At 36.6% G+C, this 22,503-nt stretch overlaps 1 protein-coding gene across 1 annotated transcript; it reads right to left on the reverse strand.

The window, feature by feature from the left end:
• Nucleotides 1-128: 128 nt before the first annotated feature.
• LOC135733069 (histo-blood group ABO system transferase-like) lies at nucleotides 129-17,007 on the reverse strand. The gene is made up of 6 exons (XM_065251415.1): nucleotides 16,904-17,007; nucleotides 16,129-16,218; nucleotides 6,481-6,522; nucleotides 5,969-6,233; nucleotides 5,753-5,887; nucleotides 129-2,260 (listed from the first exon to the last, which is right to left on the reverse strand). Exons 5-6 carry the CDS (start codon nucleotides 5,866-5,868, stop codon nucleotides 1,570-1,572), a joined length of 807 nt encoding a protein of 268 aa, XP_065107487.1. The 5' UTR covers nucleotides 5,869-5,887; nucleotides 5,969-6,233; nucleotides 6,481-6,522; nucleotides 16,129-16,218; nucleotides 16,904-17,007; the 3' UTR covers nucleotides 129-1,569.
• Nucleotides 17,008-22,503: the final 5,496 nt, after the last annotated feature.

The following is a 22,503-nucleotide window of genomic DNA, read 5'->3' on the forward strand; positions in this document are numbered from 1 at the left end:
ATTTGCATTTAGGCATTTAGCAAATCCCTTCATCTAAATCGGCTTACAAAAGCAAGGAAAAAAGGCAAAGTGATTTGTCAAAGAAAAGCAATAATCATTAGAACACAACCTGTATAGAGAGAGAGACAGAAGATTTTTTTTAATATGCAGTGCTTTCAACATGGATATGCTAAGATCGTACAGAGAAGTTTCTTATTTGAATCATCGAACAAAACACCAATTCTTATCTACATAACATTAAAAATATGTTGTTTATGGAAGTGGGTTTCTCTTTCATCATATGCTTGTCTTGTGCTGCAGGTCAGAACCCATGCATGAGTTTTTTTAGACAATGAAAATCAAATAAAAAGTATAAAAGCGTACAGACATACTTCAAAACAGACAAGAGAATCCCTAATGGATCTGGTTAAAAGTTTCAGCAGTTAGTTAAACATTTATGTGATATGGTAAAACTACTACTATTACTTTGTTTTAAATTATAGCCTACATAATTAATTAAAATAGTGGTTGAGAAATGTAAGTGTTATTATGCTTATAATCCAGAAAAAGTGCAGCTCCCCATTTGATGGGCGGCGTTCCACTCCACTTTTAAACTCACAAACATCCCTAAGCCCCCTCAGGGACCCACACCGCCATTTGAATTGTGTTGCACTTCGTGAAGTTCAACATTTTAATTGATTAACATTCACGTGTCGTAGTATAGAAATACATAAGGTAATGTGGGGTAACCATGGATGCAATTATGGAATTTTGATGCCAGGTTAGGGTAAGACATTCTTTCATTGACTATGCATCCCCTAAAGTCTTGGCCACTTCCTGGCAACCCCATCTATAAAAATCTAGTTCCGCCAATGTAGCAAACCTTTCTCCACTATAGTAGGTGGAGAGGGGCGCTGCGATAAAGCTTGGGGCACTGGAATGCCTGGTTTGGGTTTATTTGCTCCTAGGGATTCACTGACTGTTTCCTTCCAGCGTTTTGCTGCCTATATTGATGACCTGCATTTAATGAAAGGCAGTTTTAACTGACCTTTATAATCGCTCTTTTGACAGAATAAATTTTTTTACAATAAATAGAATACAATAATTACAAAAAGAAAAAAGTAGAGAGATAAATAAAACGTTTTTTTTAATAATAAAATAATAACATTATGAAAAAGAAAAATCTGTATCTACATCTGGACAGACAATCAAACAATTAAAACAAAAGCAAGTTGAAGTTAGGCCAAAGAAAAGTGATATTTTGAATACCCCATCCCTGAATGGTTCATTTACTGAAGAAAAAGATCAATGGCACTGTGGCATATTTTAAGATCCATCAGTGCTTGTTTCTGAGTTGAGATAGCTCAAACATGTGTCTTGGTCTATGACTAGCCTTAAGCCTTGTCTGTGAAACCGGGGGATAGTGACTATTTAAAGTAAATTTTTGGTAAGTTTTGTACTTGACAACACATAACAATATACTATATCATAATATAATCAAAAGTATTTTAGTGTCACAATTTGAAACTTCTGAAGCCTTTATGGACGCAATATGTGAGTGTAGATGAACATTCCAGTTTGTAACTGTTGTTATAAGTTTGAGCGAACCTCTTCACTATTTTTATCTACACTACAGAAGCGTATTATTGTCACCTCATTAGTTCTGGCATCAATATTTCTCCACAGATACTCAGGTGAGAGCACCTTAGTGGGCTTATTGTAAAGAAAATACTTGTTTAAGTGAGATTCATCGTGCCATATTGCCTCAATGGACTTGGCAGCATCAATACTCTGCTGCTCACTGCAAGTTCTGGTGAGCTTATGCACTTCTTGCACTGAGCCACCAAACGTACCACCAGCGTAATAAAAATCACCTTCTTCAGCCTGAATAAATGCTTGTGACTCTGGTCTACGTTCATAGGTAAATTGATCCCTTCGATAATTATAGAACCAAGGATGAATCACTCCTACAAGACTGCCTAAAGCCTCCACACTCCAGCGGGCATAAAACTTTGTATCCACATCAAGGCAGAAAATGTAGTCAGCCTCATTTGCCAGTTCACTCTCAGTTAGTTTTGCCACCATTCCCATCCTTCCCATAGTAATGTCCTGCCACCTATCCATTCTCGGGACTGTCCGCACTCTCAGCTGACGTTCTTCACCGAGCTTTACATCAGGAATTGCTTCTGGTTGATCTGTGAACAAGTAATAATGCACCCGAAATCCAACAAAAAAATGCTGCTCAGCTGACTCCAGAAAATCTCTGAGAAAACGTATATATCTGAAAAAGAAAAAGAAACAGTAAAAGACATTTTATTGGTGCTGATGCTACGAGGAAAACTCCCCATTGGTTTCCTCACCAAAAGCCCATTAATTTTTCCCATAAATTTTTTGGATTATCGCAAAATTAAGTTCCGTGTTGAACAAAAGTTAAAGACACTTACACGTTTTGTCCAACAAGATAATCTTTACAGATGAAAAGAAATGTATGAATTTTGAAGTCTAAATGCATTTACTTGAAGTAAACAGCTAACCGTACACCATGGACCCTAAACATCAACGTCATCTCGAGCTTGTGACATTTTTGTTTAAACTTTATTAAACACATTTAAAAACATGTTTCCTAATACTTTGAGTTTGAATCTTTGTTGGGAATTATGCCCATGTTGCAATGTTTTTAAGATCTTCATGTGGGATGATGTTTAAAGTCCCCACAAAGTCTGTATAGTCCCATATACCAACTTGTTAGTAACCTCCCCTTTAAAGACACTTTAAAGCTTTAGAAAGCCATGAGTGGGAGTATTACTGTTGTGTTTTATATTGTAAAATAAAGCATAAGAAATATCTTGAGCTTATGTTAACCCAAGATTTTATTTATGGAATTTAACCAAAACCCTATTTAAAAAATATATACTTTGGAACAATAAAATCGGAAGTGCTTGAGGGGAAGATGAATTCCCAAGTAAATCAGACAATTCTTCAGGATAATTTGAGTATGTCTGTATGTCAGCTGAAATTGTATAGAAGGCGAGTAATGCAACAGGACAACGACCCAAAACACAGAAGCAAGTCCACAACAGAATGGCTTCAGAAAAACAAAATCAAAGCCCAGACCTCAACCCAAAAGAGATGCTATGGATTGACTTGAAGAGGGCCGTACACATGAGATGTCCAAAGAATATGACAGAGCTAAAGCAGTTCTGCCTGGAAGATTGGGCTAAAATTCCTATGTGCAGGTCTGATCCAAAGCTACAGGAAGCGCCTGGCTGACGTTATTTCTGCCAAGAAGGGGGTCAACCAGTTATTAATTCTAAGGGTTCACTTACTTTTTTCATGCCTTTTTGAATTTGGAATGTGTTCAATAAAGACATGAAAGATCAGAGTTTTTGTGTAATTATTTTTAGACACATTATGTTTGTCAATACCCTTGACTATCAGATCAGATCACATTTTACAACAAATTTATTCAGAAAACTATGAAATTCCAAAAGATTCACATTCTTTTTCTTGTCACTGTGTATTCTTTTATGGCTAGTGGTATCATTGGGATCCGGGGCTGCATCGACCCATCTAGATCAACATTACCTGCCAGCTCCCTCAGTGTTATTGATTTCACCACGGTCACATATATCGGTGGCTCTGTTAAGAAAACGAATGTGTCTTAACCCTAGATAGCTTCCTCTATGTGCCAAGTGCACGTTGCAATGTGGAGACATGTACTGCTTTTATAAGTTAGAAACAGCTTGGTAATAAGTGGTTACACAAGCACATACAAATGAGCAAAATAAGACAGTGGAGAACCGGCATCTTATTACAGCCAAGCCAGGGAGCAAACCAGAGAAGTGCAGTGGCCTTGTGCAAAGTAAGCCTTGTGTACTACATCTCCTTTACCTTACATGCCCTACATGGATGAAGTAAAAGATTTGCATGTGATTTTGATAGACAATGGTATTTTCTTCTCCCTGAGAAAGTGAAAAATTTCAATGACTTCATCTTCTTTCCCTCTGCTCAACAGGCACAACTATTCACTGTGGTAAAATTCATAGAGAAAAACGGCAGAACACCATCATTTCCGCTTCTTAGTGATGATCTGCAGGATGTGTGCAAATGCACTGCAAAGAACCTAAACATTTAATGGCCGACTATGGTAGCAGAGGCTGCAAAGTCATGCTGCAAGGGTAAACAACTGCGGGATCTGCTCTTGACAATAAGGGGGGGAGAAGGAGGGTCTTCTCTGTATGTCTCCGGGCCATGGGAGCCATTAGCAGCCACGCATTTGCACCGTAATGAGGGTACACACCAAATGCGAGTAATTTAGAGTGAGGAATGCAAAGCTTCACGTTTGGTGTGTATGCAGCATAAGTTTTTAGCATGTTTAACCTGATATTGCTGTTAAAACCAGATCGAAATTATGGAACATACTTATAAGGTGGTTGCTCACTCGCTTTATCCACAGTGAATTAGAAGGTTTCACATTTTTATCAGTAAGTGTGTTCCCTGGGTTTGAACCCACGACCTTTTGCACTGCTATGCAATGATTTACCACTGAGTCATACAGGAGCACACCCACTATGGTGGTTTTAGAGACTGATATTAATAACTCCATGCTGGCCAGAAAAGCACTAATTGGTAGAGATCATATGTGTTATACAAAGAGCCATGGACTCTTTGCCTATGCAGAGATCTGCTGTCATGCACACTGTAAAAGATTTTTCATCCGCACCCAGTGCACCTGGCACTAGGCTTGGTCAAATGGTTTAATTTGAATGCAACTGGTCCCATGGGTCTTTGTTTGAACGTAAATGAAGCATGTTTGAGCAATGGTGCAGTTAGCACGGAATTACAGTTGTAATGAAAAATGTGTTCAGTGGTGTTGACACTAGCATTTCTTCAGGATATGATAGATCAATGGAAAGTGTTTTCAATTGTATATCAGCATGTCACTTAAGCTTTAATGATGAAGGGTGTTGGCTCTGGCTTCAGCAAAGCCTGTAAGCAAATTCATGCATTTTCTATGCATTCTGCCTGCATGCAAAACATTTATATATATTTACATAATTAATTGAGTGGTTCAGTACCTCATCTTTGGCCTCAACTGGTCAGCAAGCTTAAATGCCTATGCTAAATGCATAACATTTATACATTGGCAAAAACGTGTATGGGAAGACTGATCCCAAAACAATGATTATCACACTCAATGGTGGAAGCAATTTCCTTGGCCTGTTCCAGTAAGAGTCTTACAAACAATCTGGTTTACATGCACACTCAACAAGGGGAATGTCATCATTGTTGGCTCTCTTTAAAGTGGTCACAATGTTGTGAAGTAGCCAACTGGTCACCATCACACATACTTGCAAGATTTTATACTTGCAACTGCTCTCAGTCATTGAAGCCCTAAGGCAGGCAAGGGCAGCCTCCAAATCATCTGTACTGATCCTACTGGATTTATCTGCTGCTTTTGACACTGTCAATCACCACATCCTCCTGTCGACCCTCAAGGCTATGGCTGTCTCTTGAACGGCACTACTGTGGTTCAAGTCTTACCTCTAAGGTAGGTCAGTTAGAGTATCCTGGAGAGCTGACGTCTCTGAACCCCAATGTCTCAGTACCTGGCCGGCTTCTTTTTTTACAGTTATTTTATTCTATTATTTTTTTACGCAAATAATTATGCTTTGATGACATTTTAACAAACTGAATAATTTTTAACATTGTAAAAAATACAAGAGATAAAGAAAATGATTCATGAATACAGTAAAATAAAAGTAGAACTCACTTTCCCAAAGCAAAAACTGTAGTGGCTATAGTGATATTTTGTTGTTTGTAGATAGAGTCGATCAGTGTAGGATTAAAGGTTCCCTCCCAAACAATGGGCGCCAACCATGGTGTCATATAAGCGACATCTGATCGACTGTTTTAAACACAAAAACAACACTGTTATCATGTAACCTGCCATTTAAATGAAATGTGTACTGCTAGATTTTATACGTACCCATTAAGGGCACTGGGCTGTGCATACAGCAACCTGTACAAAGATTAAAGAAAATGAAAAGCAGACATCCCTTACTGGTTCATGGACTTAGCTGTTGATACATATTAAACACATTTAAACGATAAGCTATGCTTTTTATCTGGTGAATACAATGCATGCATATTAGACACAAAGTTATAAACCTAATAATATGAAATTATGTGTATGTAGTTGTACACACCCAGGAACTGAGTGCAATCCCAAGTCTTTATGCTTCTCCTCTCTCCTGGTAATAAAATAATTTTTTATTATATGTGGTATTAGGATCATGTGGCATCTGAATGTTTTTTATGAACACTGACAACAATAGCTGTAAAATGCAAAAACGTGTATTTTGAAATGTGTTAAAAGGTTTGTAACAACATGAGAGTGAGAAAATAATCTCATTTTTGGGTGAACTATACCTTTATGTTAATGCAACTTTCATGTTTTCACTTTTTCACTTCCACAGTGTATTTATACATGTAACTCACCTTTGGAGTTGCCAGTTAGAGTTGTAGCCCAAATAAGAGAGCCTGTGGGTGAAGACAGGATATTTGAAAAACATGTTTTCCCATATAATATATGGCGGGCCTTCAAGGCCATCAACGCCTTTTCTGCTGCCTAAACAATATCTGAATCATTGATTTACATTTTAATATATTTTACCATGAATGTGTATTAAATAAATCCCATAGTAGTCTATTATCTTCATTTAATAGCTTTTCCCTTGGTTCCAGTATATATTTATGATAGAGCATTTATCCAAATAACTTTTCAGTCAGCAGCTGACATCATGTGTTGCCAGGGTCAAAGAATCTGCCTAGGCCTTCATAACGAACAGTGCTGGCGCCTTCAGCTTAAAGGAACACGTCCAGATTTTGGGAATTTAGCTTATTCACCGTATCCCCCAGAGTTAGATAAGTCCATACATACCTTTCTCATCTCCATGCGTGCTGTAACTCTGTCTGACGCAGCCCCCGCTAGCTTAGCTTAGCACAAAGTCTGGAAGTGAATGGCTCCAGCTAGCATACTGCTCCAAATAAGTGACAAAATAACGCGAACATTTTCCTATTTATTTGTTGTGATTTGTATAAATTCTAAATAAGCTAAATTCCCAAAATCTGGGCGTGTTCCTTTAAGATAAATGGAAGTGAAATTATTGCATTAACCAATCAGATGTTAAGTTGTTGTAACCGGAGTCTTCTAGAAGGCATACAACGATGTCAGCCATTTCAAACATACTGGGAAAAATTCCCAAATACAGCGTCCTCTAGCTTAACACAGAGTCCAACAGAACTGACTGTAATGCATGCCATGACTGATTTTACAGGCAACAATCCAGTTGAAATCCTTGATTTCCTTAATCATAAAAATCTGGAAGCTGTACGTATTAATATGTTAAGCAGTGATTATTTCTGCGTCATATGTCGAACGGACATTCTGAGCCCTAAAACGAATTAAAACTTATGTCAGAAATACTACTGCTCAATCTTGACTTTCAGCATTAGCCGACACGTTCTTACGCTAAGTATATCTTCTGTAAGTCACACTTTCGTAAGGTTGGTCTGGACCATTCGTAAGCTCTCTCTTAGCGTTGTTTGAGTGCAAGATGCTATCGCCTCGCAAATAAAAATTGCGTTTTCATCATGTTACATTTATCATTTATTTAGAAAGATGAAATATTTGAATTGGTTATACTAAAAAGCAATATCATCATGTATTTTATAATACAATTTATTAAATATTTCATACATGTTACAGTTTTATATATTAGGGTATGTCTTTTAACATATAGCCGACTTTTTTTTCTCTGCTGTTTGTTTAAAAAATGTTATGTTTGCATACATAATAAATATATATTATACATATAATATGATTACTGTAAAAATAATCGACTTACCATTAAGAACAAAAAAATACATGACATAAATGCACACGTATACATCTCATTAGCCATTGAAACTTTCAATGTATAATGTGATAAAAACGCTATAGTAAAGGGAAACAAAGGGGAACAGACTTCGACACAACACCGGCCGCGGAGCCGTTTAGTCCATGCCAATTTTTTTATTCGGCAAAACTTAAACCCTTTTGACAAACAGCTGCTTGCCAATCAATGCTGGTTGTAAAGTACCTCACCATTAGTATAAAAGTGTATTAGATAATTTCTAAAAGTTGTTAAACCCATGAAGCGGCACAAGTGGCACAACGGGATAAGGAGGTTGGATGATTAGCGAGGTAATACTACCCGTATTACTGACAATTTGATAATTAAATTAATAGTTTATTTACGGATAACTTAAACTATGTTAAAATAAATGTTAATGGAATAATTTGAGGAATGTTTAATTTGTATAGAACGTGTTGTCTTCCTTAAATGCACCTTCGCGTGAAGTGAAAAATCGATCCCTGAGCAATCGATCCCAATAATTCAGCACCTTCACTTGGGACAGCGCTTTTGTTACGTCGAACTTAGAGGTAGCGTGTTAAGAAACTTCCTAAGGGACACTTCGGGGAACACACTTAGGAACATAAAAAACTTTGGTAAGATATATATTTTTGAGTCTTCTTAGCGGGCTAAGAGTGAGTGCTATCGGAGAACCGGGCCCAAATTCTGTTTTTTTTTTCTTCTTTTTTGATTAAGCATCAGACAAGAAAACACGAACAACATGTTTATTTTGTTAACAGGTCGAACTGGCCCTAAACAACTTTACAGCTGGTATTAATAAGATGTGTTTTTGTTGATCAGATGATCACAAGTAGACGACGCTAAAGACAGTTGTAAACAAGGAGTAAAACATTTTGAACTCATCTTTCAACCAGATTCAGAGGTAGTCGAAAACACTTTAGACCGGATTGTTTTTGTGGTGTAAATGCGCATGTGGTCAAATGTGTTCGAACAGCCACATTACATTTAAAGAGCACAATATTTTACATAATTTTTTACTTCTAGCGCAAACACACAATGTAGAGCGCTATCTTTAAGCCCGGAATACACTGCACGATTTTTGCCCTCCTATAAGATCATTACCTTATCACACGCTTTCAAAACGAAACTACGGAGATCAGCCGCTTTAGGTTTATCAATGAAAGGCTAAAAATAGTGCTGTTCACCGTATGTTCACGCCAGAAGTCAAAAAAAGACGTAAAACTTGTTTAATACCTCAAATTAGATAAATGGGCGGAGTGTGGCGGTCGCGTGTGGCTGTTCGAACACATTCAACCACATGTGCATTCCGCAACTCCTAAAGCGATCCGATCGAAAGTGGTTTCGACTACCTCTGGATGTGGTTGAAAGTGGTCGAAAGTGGATGAGCTCAAAACGTTTTGAACACCGTTTACACCTGGCATTAACGTCGTCCACTTGTGATCCGATCAACGAAAACACATAATGCCAAATGTAGCTGTGATTTCTGCAGCTGGAATCGGATTCCAGAAAGAATAAATGTGCTTCAACAGTAGACACTTTTAATTAAAAACACATCTGTTTAACCTTCTGCCTTTAATGAATGAGCAATGTGCTGCTTCACATTGACTGCAATTTTATCTCTGTTTTATACATAACACATTTTAAACTGTATTTATAAATTACATTTTTTTTATTTGAATTGTTATTTTAAATTCCAGCATATGCTTGTTTTTATTGTGATTTTTTTATGTCTCTTATTTTTACAGTTATTTCCCTTAGATTGTTTTCTCATTTCTATATAAAGCACTTTGAATGACCTCTTTGTATGAAATGTGCTATACAAATGAACTATATAATTCTGTTCACTTATTCTCATGTGTAATCAGAGTTAAGTGTTAAGTGAGTGTCCTGCAAGTTGTGAGCATCTCTTTTATCATGAACCCTTTTGACATATTTTGACATGACACATAGGTTCCCATGACGCACTAAACACAAATAAGGCACAGGCTGCCACTGACAGGTTTAGAAAAACATGTGGCTGAGTAAATGATTACAGAATTAAATTTTGGGGTAAACTATCCCTTTATATATAGAAAATCGAATAACTCACTTAAATCATTTAAAACGTACATGACATTATTTCTTCCATGGAACCTACAAAATAGAATTCTGGGGACTGGTAGCATAAATGAACATTTGCTTTAATTGTATGGAAAAAAGATCAAAGGTGAATGGTCTAATGAGTCAAAACCAACACACCCAGTTAGCACCAGAGAAAATAGTCAGTAGGCTTGATCTTAATGCGTGTCATGTTTGCTTAATGCAAGTGTAATTTTATATTGAACACACCCGTGTCTTTTCAAAAGTTCCATCATCCATTGTTAAGATATTTGGATTCCTCAGGAAAAGCTTTTTTGCATTGTAACCATTGTAATCTAGGTTTGGAAAAGACACTGGGTTTGTCTGATCTGAACTTCTAAGAATTGCACTACAGAGAATTACTCTGTAATGAATACTTAACATGGTTTTCTTTTCTCTTTAAAATAATAATAATAATTTGTTATATTTATATAGCGCTTCTCTGCAGCACTCAGCAGGATTCTTCTCAACCACCACCAATAAGGCCAATTCACACTGGTCACACAACAGCCAACTCCAACAAACCTCAACATTCTAAAGTCTCATTTACTTTGATTCAACAACTACCAACAAAGGTTTCGCACTGACCTAACAGACTACAAAAGACGCCTCATTTGGTGTTTGTTGGGTCAGTGTGATTTGGCCTATAAAGGGTATGCATTAACGTCACTTTTCCATGTGAACATGTCGGAGCTCGCCCTGTTGAACTTAGCAAAATGACTGGCTGTTCTAGCCATAGACATTAAAAGAAATGGACACAGCAACCCCATTGGATTCAATGGAGACAAGTGAAGTCAATTAGAAGCACGCACTTCCTGGGGGTCGAGCGTACTGCGCAGACTCAAACTGAGCTTAATGACGTAGATGTCACATGAGCAACCTGTCTGACAATTGTAAGTCTTCTAATAGCCGTGTCACGAGAAATCAGAATCACCCACCGAATCTTGCAGAGACGGCAAGCGTGAACAGGAGCACATTTTTGTAAGTATTCTGATTAATAATCTCCCTTGACTGTATGCCTTCACTTCCACCCGATTGCCTCAAAGACAGTAAAAGATTGCCTACAAGCTTCTCCTCCTGTCCATATGGTAATTTTTCTACTGTGGGACAGAGAGTTGCAGGTTATGACGCAATTGTTAGCCTATTTTTACAAAAACTGCTCCTACTGGGCCATAACGTAAGATACATGGTAATGGAGCTCTTTATACATTTAAGTGGTTCATTAGAAATAATTAATGGACAAATGGAGTCTATAAATGGCTCAGATATAGAGTTAATTGCTGTCAAAGTGACGCCAAAATGAATGGGGGTCAGTTCGCTAAACAACCCATCACACCAGCTAGACCAGGACGAGGTTCTACACTGGCAATTAGAAGAACACCCTTCTCCACAAAGCCAGTCATGTCTACTCCTGTTCTCAAGATGGCAGCCACCAAGCTTGCATTTGTTCCCAAGATGGCTGTCTCCATGTCTACACCAGTTTTTGAGACTGCGCTGTCATACCTGTCCCTGTTTTCAAGATGGCCACTGCCAGATCGGGACCTGTTCTCAAGAAGGCCACCGCCAAGCCGGCATCTGTTCCTAAGATGGCTGTCTCCATGTCTACACCAATTTTTGAGACTGCCGCTGTCATAGCTGTCCCTGTTTTCAAGATGGCCACTGCCATATCGGGACCTGTTCTCAAGAAGCCCACAGCCAAGCCGGCATCTGTTCCTAAGATGGTTGTCTCCATGTCTGCACTAGTTTTTGAGACTGCCGCTGTCATACCTGTCCCTGTTTTCAAGATGGCCACCGCAATACAGGTACCTGTTCTTAAGAGGGCCGTTTGTCATGCCTGTACCTGTTCTCAAGATGGCTGCTTCCACACCGAAGCCAAATTACAAGAGGGCTGCCTCACCAGACTCTTCGGTTCATGCTAGGACCCAGCTATTGATGTCTAGTCTGGCAGATGCTCCATTAATGTCTGTACGGAAGGCTGGTCTTCCTACTCCTATGGTCTCCAGTTCCATGGAAAAGATGATGTTTGAGGTATGTCCATTGACTTCTGTGTTTCCTGTATTTGCTTTGGCTCTGTGGTGTGTGTGGTCTGCTTTCTGCTCTTCTGTCCCACAAGAGGTCTCTTAGGTCCACAAACCCGAATCTCCTGAACTTCCTGTCACGACTGAAAGGTTTGAACCTGAGTCCTCTGCACTTCTTGTTTTGGCTGAAAGGTCTGAATTTCAGTCTCCTGAGCTTTCTGTCTCGACCAAGTTGGCTCAGCCTAAGTTTCCTGAAATTTTTTGTTCTGACCATAAGGCCTGTTTCCGAGTTCCATGAGTTTCCTGTAAAGGTCGAGGTGGTTATTCCTAAGTTTCCTGTGTCCTGTAGGTCAGCCAACATGGTCACTCCCAAACTCCATAGACTTTCTATCCTTGCCAAAATGGCTGTTCCTGAGTTCCCCAGTCTATCTGTCCTGCGCAAGATGGGAGACTGCGAGTTCCCTGAACTATCTGCCTGGCCCAAGATGGCCGCCCCAGAGCTCCCTGAACTCTCTGCCTGGCCCAAGATGGCCGTCCCCGAGCTCCCTGAACTCTCTGCCTGGCCCAAGATGGCTGTCCCGAGCGCCCTGAAATCTCTACCTGGGGCCTCATTTATAAACTGTTTTTACGCACATATTTGATCTTAGACCAAAACGCTCAAATCCACTCCAACGTGGAAAAGTACTTACCTCCACGTCAGGTTCCGACTTGATGTACGCACATTTCCTTGTGGCAATATTGCAGTATTGCAGAAATGCATAGGCTATTCAAAAACTTTTTGTTTTGTATCTTTGTGGTCAACATACAGAAACCCTTTTTTTCATTTGTTTTGGGGTTGTCCTTATAAAACAAAACATTGGTTAGATTTGTGCTCTTTTGTTAGAATTCATACACTGTAAAAAATACTTTGCTGCCTTAAAATTTTTTGTTGAATCAACTTGGATTTACAAGTCATTTCAACTTACTATTATTTATCTTGACTAGAGATGAGTTGTTATAACTACAGGTGAGTTGTTATAACTTATAAAATAAAGTTGACTTTTCTCAACTATATTTTATAAGTGGTGACAACTCATTTCTGTTGACATGACTTGTAAATCTAAGTTGATTTAACAAAAAATTTAAGGCAGCAAAGTTTTTTTTACAGTGTATCTTGCTCAGACTTTGTTTTGAAAATATATATATATATATATTTTTTCTCTTATGATATCTCATTACATAAGGAATATTATTTGATTAATGTGTTACTTTTGTTGGCAAAGTTTAGTATACATAAATGTAAATATGGTGATTATAAACCATTATTCCGTATTTTTCTATTAGAAGTTAAGCAATACCTAAAATCTATTTATAATCTGATAAACAAGAAAGCTGCTAAATGTATTAATGCATGTCAGCATTTCCATGTTTTTATTTAATTATTTTTCTCTTTCATCCCCTCGCTAATGTAAAAAAGTGTTCAATATGTTTGATAAAAAAATTAATTAATATTCGAATCTTTTACACTCTAATAAAACAAACGGTGCTATATAGCACCAAAACTGTTGCTTTGGATCGTAATCATAGAAGAACTGTTTTTAGTGCCATATAGCACCAGTGAAGCACCTGTTTAGAACCATAAAAGTGCTTTGTAGAACCATATGTGGTGCTATAGTAGTGCTATATGGCCCCTATATGGTTCTACACAGGTGCTTCACTGGTGCTTCACCGGTGCTATATGGCACTAAAAACGGTTCTTCTATGATTACGATCCAAAGCAACAGTTTTGGTGCTATATAGCACTGTTTGTTTTTTTAGAGTGTACAGCGTCAACATCATCTGTATTAGATCGGGCCCAAAAATGTTGTGTCCGACCCCGGCCCGACCGACACATTACCTACAATGTTTTAATAGTGCGCTGTGACGTTCTCAACTACAATTCAGAGTTCACTACAGAAATCTGTTCAGAATTATCTTAAAGGTGCTCTAAGCGAATTGAAGCGTTTTAGACCATAAAACATTTTTTGTTACATACCGGAAACATCTCCTCACTATCTGCTTGCTGCCTGTCCGCTGATCAAACTGTAAAAAAACGCGATCTCTGTAGACAGCCCAGGCTTCACAAATGGCAATATCAACAAATGGCCAAACCTAGCAGCACAAAACAAAACAAAGTATTCCAGCCAATAAACGACAAGAAGGATTTGGGGGTGGGGGTTGGGTTTTGTCAAAACATGTTTGTTATTATGTTATCATGTTATCATGTTACTATTTTGTTTTATGGTGCTACTTCGCTGTATTTTTTAAGTTATGAAGGTTTAAATCAAAACACTGTTGGCCTGTTTTAATATTTTAAATTGTAGACCTATTCTGAGGCAAAAAGGTGGCGCTAAGCTATAGGTTCAGGAAACGATTTTCTAGTTCGTCATATTTTCAAAAAATATTTTAAAATATAGCAAAATTGTTTCGCGTGTTTAATGCACATGCAAATGTTACATAACGTGTGCTTTATTGAATGAAAGTAAAAACGATCGAATTTAATGTTTAAAACGACGTAAGAGAAACTAAATTGTAAAGCCTCGATGTACAATAAGGGACATGCGACATTTAAGAGTGATGGGTATTTAAAAAAATTATATAAATTATTCCAATGCATCGATGTTAAACATCTGTAAATCCAAATGTATCCATATGCAATATATTCAGACAGTTTAATATACACTCTCAGAAATAAAGGTACAAAACTGTCACTGGAGCTCTGCCCTTTCCAAAAGTAGCTTTGCACCGAATTTCACTTTAGTACTTCGGAGGTACGTACTGGGACCTACATATTAGTATTTCAAATGTACATATTGGTACTAAATGTTTACTTATCTATTCCTAACGGTCCATACAATTTATGTGCTGCCCCACTGACAGCTAGGGTACATATTTTGACTTTTTTCTAACAATGTAGGTCCTTAAGGTACCCAATCTACCCAAAATTGTATTCTGTTTTTTATTCATGTAAAGCTACCCAATGAAAACTTAGGGTACAGCCCCAGTGACAGAAAAGTTTGTACCTTTATTTCGGACAGTGTACGATCTTTGAATTTTAAAGTCAAAAAAATATCTAAATTTTACACTGCCGCTCAGGAGGAATTGCACAGTGAAACAAAACTTTAAAGACACAAATATTACGTTTACGTGTAAAACTATATTTAAATGAAACCCGTGATTTGTGATTTATAAACAGCACATCTGAAAAAGAGGCATACACACGTTTTTTGTGCGTACGCTCCTTTTCTCGGAATCACACATATAATAATTTCAGTAATGGTCTACATCGCACTTTTATAAATGAGGCCCCCTGTCTCCGTCTCCGCACTGGCCTCCTGCCCTGCCGGCTCCACCCTGGCCACCTGTCCTGCCGGCTCCGCCCTGGCCTCTTCATGGTCCTGGCCCTCCTTCCCTCCCTTTGATCCTCCACTATTCCACCTCCCTCCTGAACTCTCTACAGTACATTAAATCTCGTATGGATTTTGACCTTTGCCTGGATGGATTTACCCTAATAAACTGCACTTGGATCTTACCTTTTTATGTGCGTATTATGACATGTTTTTACCGCTAAAACCGTCTATATGCATTATTTTTTTCTATAAGGAAAAATCATTATTTAAACAAATCAATTTAAATTAATTGTACAGACTGCTAGTTAATCATATATCAATGTTTTCTGAGAAATAGAAAATGTCCTATCCCACAAATAACTGTAATTCAAAAACATGTTGTGTTGGCAGAGTATGGAACAGACAGAAAGAAGCTTCAGGAGTCCAGTTTGTCACTAAATCAACAGAATCTGAGGTTCAGTTCATGCCTTTTACTTTTACAATCTGTTGTTATTTGATTAATTGTGCTAATGTACTGGATGTAGTGAGTGTTTTTTTTTTTATTAGCTGTGCTGATATTGACAGTCAACCTAAAATCACATTTGTAAATCACATCTCCTCTTCTAAACAGCCTTAATGCCAATAAAGTATCTATCGGTATAACATTTACCATCCAAACATCGAACGTCTAAATTAGATACATATTTTCAAAAAGAATTTACATACCCAATCAGCAACACGCCAACAAACACAAAATGATAGAAATTAAGTCGCATGTTAGATGGATCTTGCGTCTGTTTTCATTTGATGTATGAACTGGAGGATGATAGAGAATACAGATGAGGAGAGAAATTTAAAAGTCAAATGCAGCCTTACTTACTAAACTTTGCATTTACATCATACACATTATGTATCCATATCCTGGAAACCATGGTGACAACACATTACCTATGGTTTTGCTAAATCATGTTTTTACAAATAGTAATCATTATGCTAAAATAACATGGTTACAACACTTTTAGTATAATATAATTGTGGTGGGTGTGGTTTAAGAATAGGTGTTAGCATACTAAATTTATTACACTGTAAAAAGTAAAGATTGTCTCTTTACTTAAATTACTCAATTGGTAACACCTAAAATGTGACGTTTTTCTCACTTTAAGTGTTTATATTTAAAGATTTAAATGATTAAATATTTTTAGGTGTTACCAGTTGAAGTCAGTTTTTTAAATATTTTAATTTTAAATCTTTCACTTTTTATAGTGTAGTAATTAATGTTAAAAACATTAATTTTTTAAGAAATTATCAACAACAAAAAAAATAATGGTCATTATTATATATATTTATAATTGAATATTTAGAATTGAAAAGCCAAAAGTCCAGCTATATAAATGTCATTACTGTTAAAGCATTTAATTAAATCATTGTTTTAGTGTGAGACCTAATTGAGGTCATTTAAATGTCCAGCTTTAACCCTATGGTAGAAATTCCCCCTACGCACCTGAATTCCAGTCCCCCTGTCTTTCCTGAAACGCTCCAAATCTCAGTCTGTTATGACGCTTTTCATCAGCTGTTACTTTTACCTCGGGAGTGCGTGCACATACAAGTTTGACGTCGCCTTCAACCAATCGCGTTCAACATTTAGAGCAAGATACGCATATTTCTCAGAAAATAATCATGTGAAAATATTAAGGATACAAAAAGGTATTACAGGCATGGGATAATACACAGTTTCTGCAGCTGTCAAAGTTGGACAAAGATAATTGCTTATTTATCATTTCAGTTGTTTTATACTCTAAATAATATAACCTAACCCTAAAAGAAAACGTTCTGCATTTTTTACAGTCCAAAAAAATTATAAACTATATTTTATAGTATTTTTTACAAACGATGACGTCGGTTTTGTTAGATTTTGCTCAGTTTTGTGAACAATTTGTCCCCAAAATATAGAAAAGGAGACAGAAGACAGTCAGAAGGAACAAAATAATGCATTAATCGCTTTATTTACATATAGACAGTCAGCCCTTTGTTTGTATAAAGCCATAGATGACAAGTCGTGGTTATTCATAAAAAAACATACATACACAATATACACACGCACACATAACTTTGTGCTCCAGGCTAATAGTAAAATCTTTGGTTGCATATATAAATGGTAATAATAGGGCACATAATAAGCTACACAGCTTGATAAATATGATTTGCCATTGGTCAAAACATGTTTAACATGTTTACATAATAATTAGTGGGGAAATTCAGATTTATTAATAATTATTGAACAGCAATGCAACATTTGCTCCCTGCATTTGAAGTGTATATTGTAAAGTTACTCAAAAAGATCGTTTACCCAAGGGGCGGAGCCAGGTGCCACGGCCCAACAAACATTTGGACGTGTGATGACCGTTGAAAAGACGTCCGTTCGTCACGTCCCGTCCGCGTTGAAAAATATATCCAAAATGAAAGTTGAGCCGACGTCTTTGACGTCATCTGGCCGTGAATTACACGTCTTTTCTGCACGTCCCTGGACGTCTAAATGCGCCGTATTTTGGATGTTTAAATGTGTTCCTGCATAGTTTAAATAAATGTTTTAAGCCCTCATATAGCAAACATGTGGACGTTTTATGACCGTTGAAAAGACGACCCTTCGTCACGTCCCATCGCGGTTGAAAAATACCCTAAATTAAAGTTGAGCGGACGTCTTTGACGTCATTTGGCCGTGAATTACACGTCTTTTCTGCCCGTCCCTGGACGTCTAAATGTGCCGTCTTCTGGATGTTTAAATGTGTTGCTGCATAGTTTAAATGTATGCATATAAAATGAATATACACCCATTGTGTAACATCGTGAAAGGCAATCAATTGTATTGAGGTTTAACACATATTCACAAAGGTTCAAAATCAGTTCAAAATTGGTCCAGTCAGACCTGAACGTCCATAAACCGTTTTAACCACGTGTACTTCACAAACACATTAAAGAACACAATATTTGTGGCCATAACAAAAAAAGAAGCATGTTCTGATTTAGCACTTTTTATTTTTTTAACCATTTAACTATAATAACTTCAAAACACTTTCTATAAAGGGATAGTTCACCCAAAAATTAATATTTAGTCATTTATTCCCTCTCATGTTTCAAACCTGTATACCCTTCTATGTTCTGCTGAACACAAAGATATGTGAAAGAATGTTTTTAACAAAGCAGATCCCACAACCCATTACTACAATTGTAAAAAAAATATTGACAGTTAATTGGTTGTGAAGTTACAAACATTCTTCAATCTTTGTGTTCAGCAGAAAATAGAAAGGTATACAGGTTTGAAACATGTGGATAAGAAAATTATAACAATTTTCCTTTTTTGGTGAACTCTCTCTTTAACACATCACAGCTGTTAGGCTTTTTTGTATCCACCACCCCCAGCTCTTCCTGGAGCGTGCTTGAGGTGGTCTGCCATAGCTGCATCTATTTCCGAGTCTGTGGCATTTGGGCTCCACCTCTTCACAGCATCTGAAGGAAGAGAAGAATATGTTTCTTTTTAAAATAAATACAATTAAAATTTTGAGGTAAATGACATGCACTTACTTTCAAAATCTTTATGGCATACAGCTAAAATGATATATTAATATTATATATATTATTGTACAAAATATGCTCTGCTTTAAATAAGTGTTAGATCAGTTGTGGGGGATACAGCATTTGTCCCCTCCCTCTACAAAACCACTGTGGTGACCTTGAGAAAGACCCTTAACTAGGTGTGTCAAAAAATGAACAGGATATTTCTGATAAAGACAGGTGAGCTGTGATGTCCCCTGAATAGATCAAGCATAACAATAAAATTACAATCAATATACAAAAACAAGTTTTTTTAGATCAACATTCCCCAAATTACCTTGAATAACATAATACAAAGGTGTGCCTTTAAAAGACTTCTTTTCCAGATGTCCACCACCCCTCATATTGAACTTTGCCATAAGACAATTTGACATCATTCTGTGAAAGAAATTTAAGATTACTTCACCTTAGACAAATTACCTAAATGGTCAATAAATCACAATTAACAGTAATGAGCAATTGCATACAATGTTTAAACATACACTATGTGTTAACACTTCACAACTTCACTTGTTTCATCTACCATGTAACAAGTGCTATGAACTATATCCTCATCCCTAACTTTGGGTGACAAGTAATGGCTTACACTGAAATTATGTTTTGATTTCTTGTTTTCAGTATGGCTGACTGTTTAAGTCATTACGAACATTAAAACTTCTCAACAAGTGATGTGTGACGGATTAAATCCTGAATTGAAGTAATATAAATAGCTGGGTTAATTATGGTGGTAATCAATATATATTCCTTAAATATTATGCAGGATTACACAAATCAAGAGAAATACATACCTGTTCATAACGTTGTTCACGCAGTCTCTGACAGAATATCCACCAACTCAGACAGTTGCTGGACCTAAATGTGAAAACAATTGAAATAATGTTATAGAAAGATAGATGGAAATATATATACATATTCTTTATGTCACAACTTACGCAGATCACCTTGTTATCAACATATTTGATGTATTCATAATGCAAAATACACAGTCATATAGCATTTCTTACATGTTGCATTTGAAGCTGAGGCCATAGGTGAAGAATCAGGTAGTCTCCATCCGGTAATTTTTTCGTTGTGTTACCTCACCTGTACAAATAGAGTTAATTATATGGTAGTGTAAAATATTAACAGTAAATCACTTCACAGTGTAATACTGCATTAGTTATGAAATCAGCTGGCTGTACTTTTAGGTCTTTGTGCTTGAGCAATGACAGATATTATAAGCTCTGTATTTGTAACTATTAACTCAGATTCAGAGAAATGTAAATATGTTTATACTCTTAGCTTTGTTGTCACTAATGTAAAATCTTGCATGACACCTTGCATGTAATTTCATTAAGTACAATAAACATACACATGCACAATGTATTTTAAAAAATACATAGTAGTGTAAAATATTAAAATAAATCACTTTTTATATCAAAGTTTTTGGATATTATGTTGTTATGTTGACATTCATGTGTTTGTATAGTGTGGGAATGCATCAAAAAAAAAGCATCAGTAGCACGTACGTCTCATAGTGTCACAGCTTATTCTAGGGTATAGATCAATCACACCATTGTGATACCGATGTTTACTGTCATGAAGTGTGCCTGTGTAAACAAAATACACCAAAACAATTTATATACATTTTTGAGTTTCATATCAAAATATATAAAAGTCCTTTTTGAAAGAATCATGCTTTTTCATAGTATTAAGCAAAGCAGTCAAAAACGTACAACTTAATGTAGGGTAGACAAAGTCAGGGGTCGGGCACACCTCATCTAAGTGTGGTGGACACAAAACTTGATCTTTAGCACAAACAAGGACATATGAAACATTAGAACATTAACAAATGTGTAGACTGTTTAAGTCATATCTACAAAAATTCATATCTACAGTTTTCCATACCTTTTTTTATTGTTTGTAGAATGCACATCTTTATTTGGTTTGTGTTGACCTTCAACTGTAAATAAAACGAAATTGTAATTAATGATATTAACTCCACAATAACAACTCCAATTTGTTAATGTATTTTCAAACTGAGGCATTTACCTGACTTGGGTTTTGGGTGGTTATATTTTGGAGGGTCTGTGTAGGACACAGTGCCTTTAACAGCTTGTTTATTTTTATTTGGATGAGGTTCTGCTTTTCCTTTGTACAAAACAAAAGCAAAGGAAGTTAATCAAACAAACAAACACTTCTGCTAAACTTTTAATGCAAAACAGTATTTAATATTTTGCATGTGCAATGTTCAGGCAATCAAATCATTGTAATTCCATTAATGCCAAATAACTTTTATTTTTCAGATAATTTACTTTCTGAAAGAGACTTTCAAGAGGCTACATTAATAAGTTACTTTGACTGTATCCTTAAACATACTTTATACCATGTATAAGTTCAAAATACGTTAGCTTTTAGCCTTCTAGCTAATTATTGCAATACTCAGTGTGGACAATTCTGGCAACGTTTATTTCGGAGCCTTCGTGTCAAACAAGTAAAACTTAAGCACGTTAATCAAATAATACACAATGTACTTACCCAACAGTAGATTTTGAATGATATATAGACAAAACTCCCTCGTAATCGCTCCTCGTGTTTGAATGTGAACTTCCGGAAGAACGCGTGACGTCACCACTATCTCGCGAGATAATCTGTCCTATCGCGGGATTTTGTAATATCCCTAGATTTATCACAATATTTCTTAAATTAATAGCACAGTTTTTGAAATTACATCCAACTCAGACCTAAATGGTGACCGGATATGTATCTGTTTTACATTTATATGCATACATTCAATAATAAAACAGGTTGGAATAATGACTAAAATGCAGTGTGGCTTTGCAATCACACTGGGCACTTTGTGATTATAATTTATTTAAACAAGATAAAGTTAATATATTTACTTTGTATACAAATCGTGTATTTCATAAAGATAATTCTGTTTTTTTCCTACTAGTCTAGTCTTGACGTGTAAAAGACGTTAGTGGACGTCTATTCACAACCTCTTAAAAAATACTTTTTGCACTTAAATTAATTATTGCAGTATTAACCAAGGTGTAGGCACAGCATTTGCATATTTCACAATGACTTTATAGAAGGTTTATGATTTTTTATAGAGGGTCATGGTGGACTATAAATGCACGTGTAAAAGACGTCACCTAGTGACGTCCTCTTACAACCGATTCACAACAGGGTATAAATATTGAAGCACACGTAGTAAAAGTCAAAGTAACAATTATACATGCAACCCCATAGAACTATAGACATGTACAAATGTATCTGAATGCATTTTTATGAAATGTTCTGTGTTACATATTTTCACCGATTTGTGCCGTCATACCGCGACTATTTTTGGCCAGGGACACGACGTTGCGGTCGGACCAATGTTTGCTGGGGGCCATCATGGACATAATCACGGCCACCCTGCAGGCACGAAAATAACTTTTCAAACACTCAAGGATATCCAGTAGCAGTTTTAACATGAAATTGCATGGCATCTTACGCACAGAAGCC

Source organism: Paramisgurnus dabryanus, chromosome 3 (genome assembly GCF_030506205.2).
Source record: "Paramisgurnus dabryanus chromosome 3, PD_genome_1.1, whole genome shotgun sequence".
Lineage (NCBI taxonomy): Eukaryota > Metazoa > Chordata > Actinopteri > Cypriniformes > Cobitidae > Paramisgurnus > Paramisgurnus dabryanus.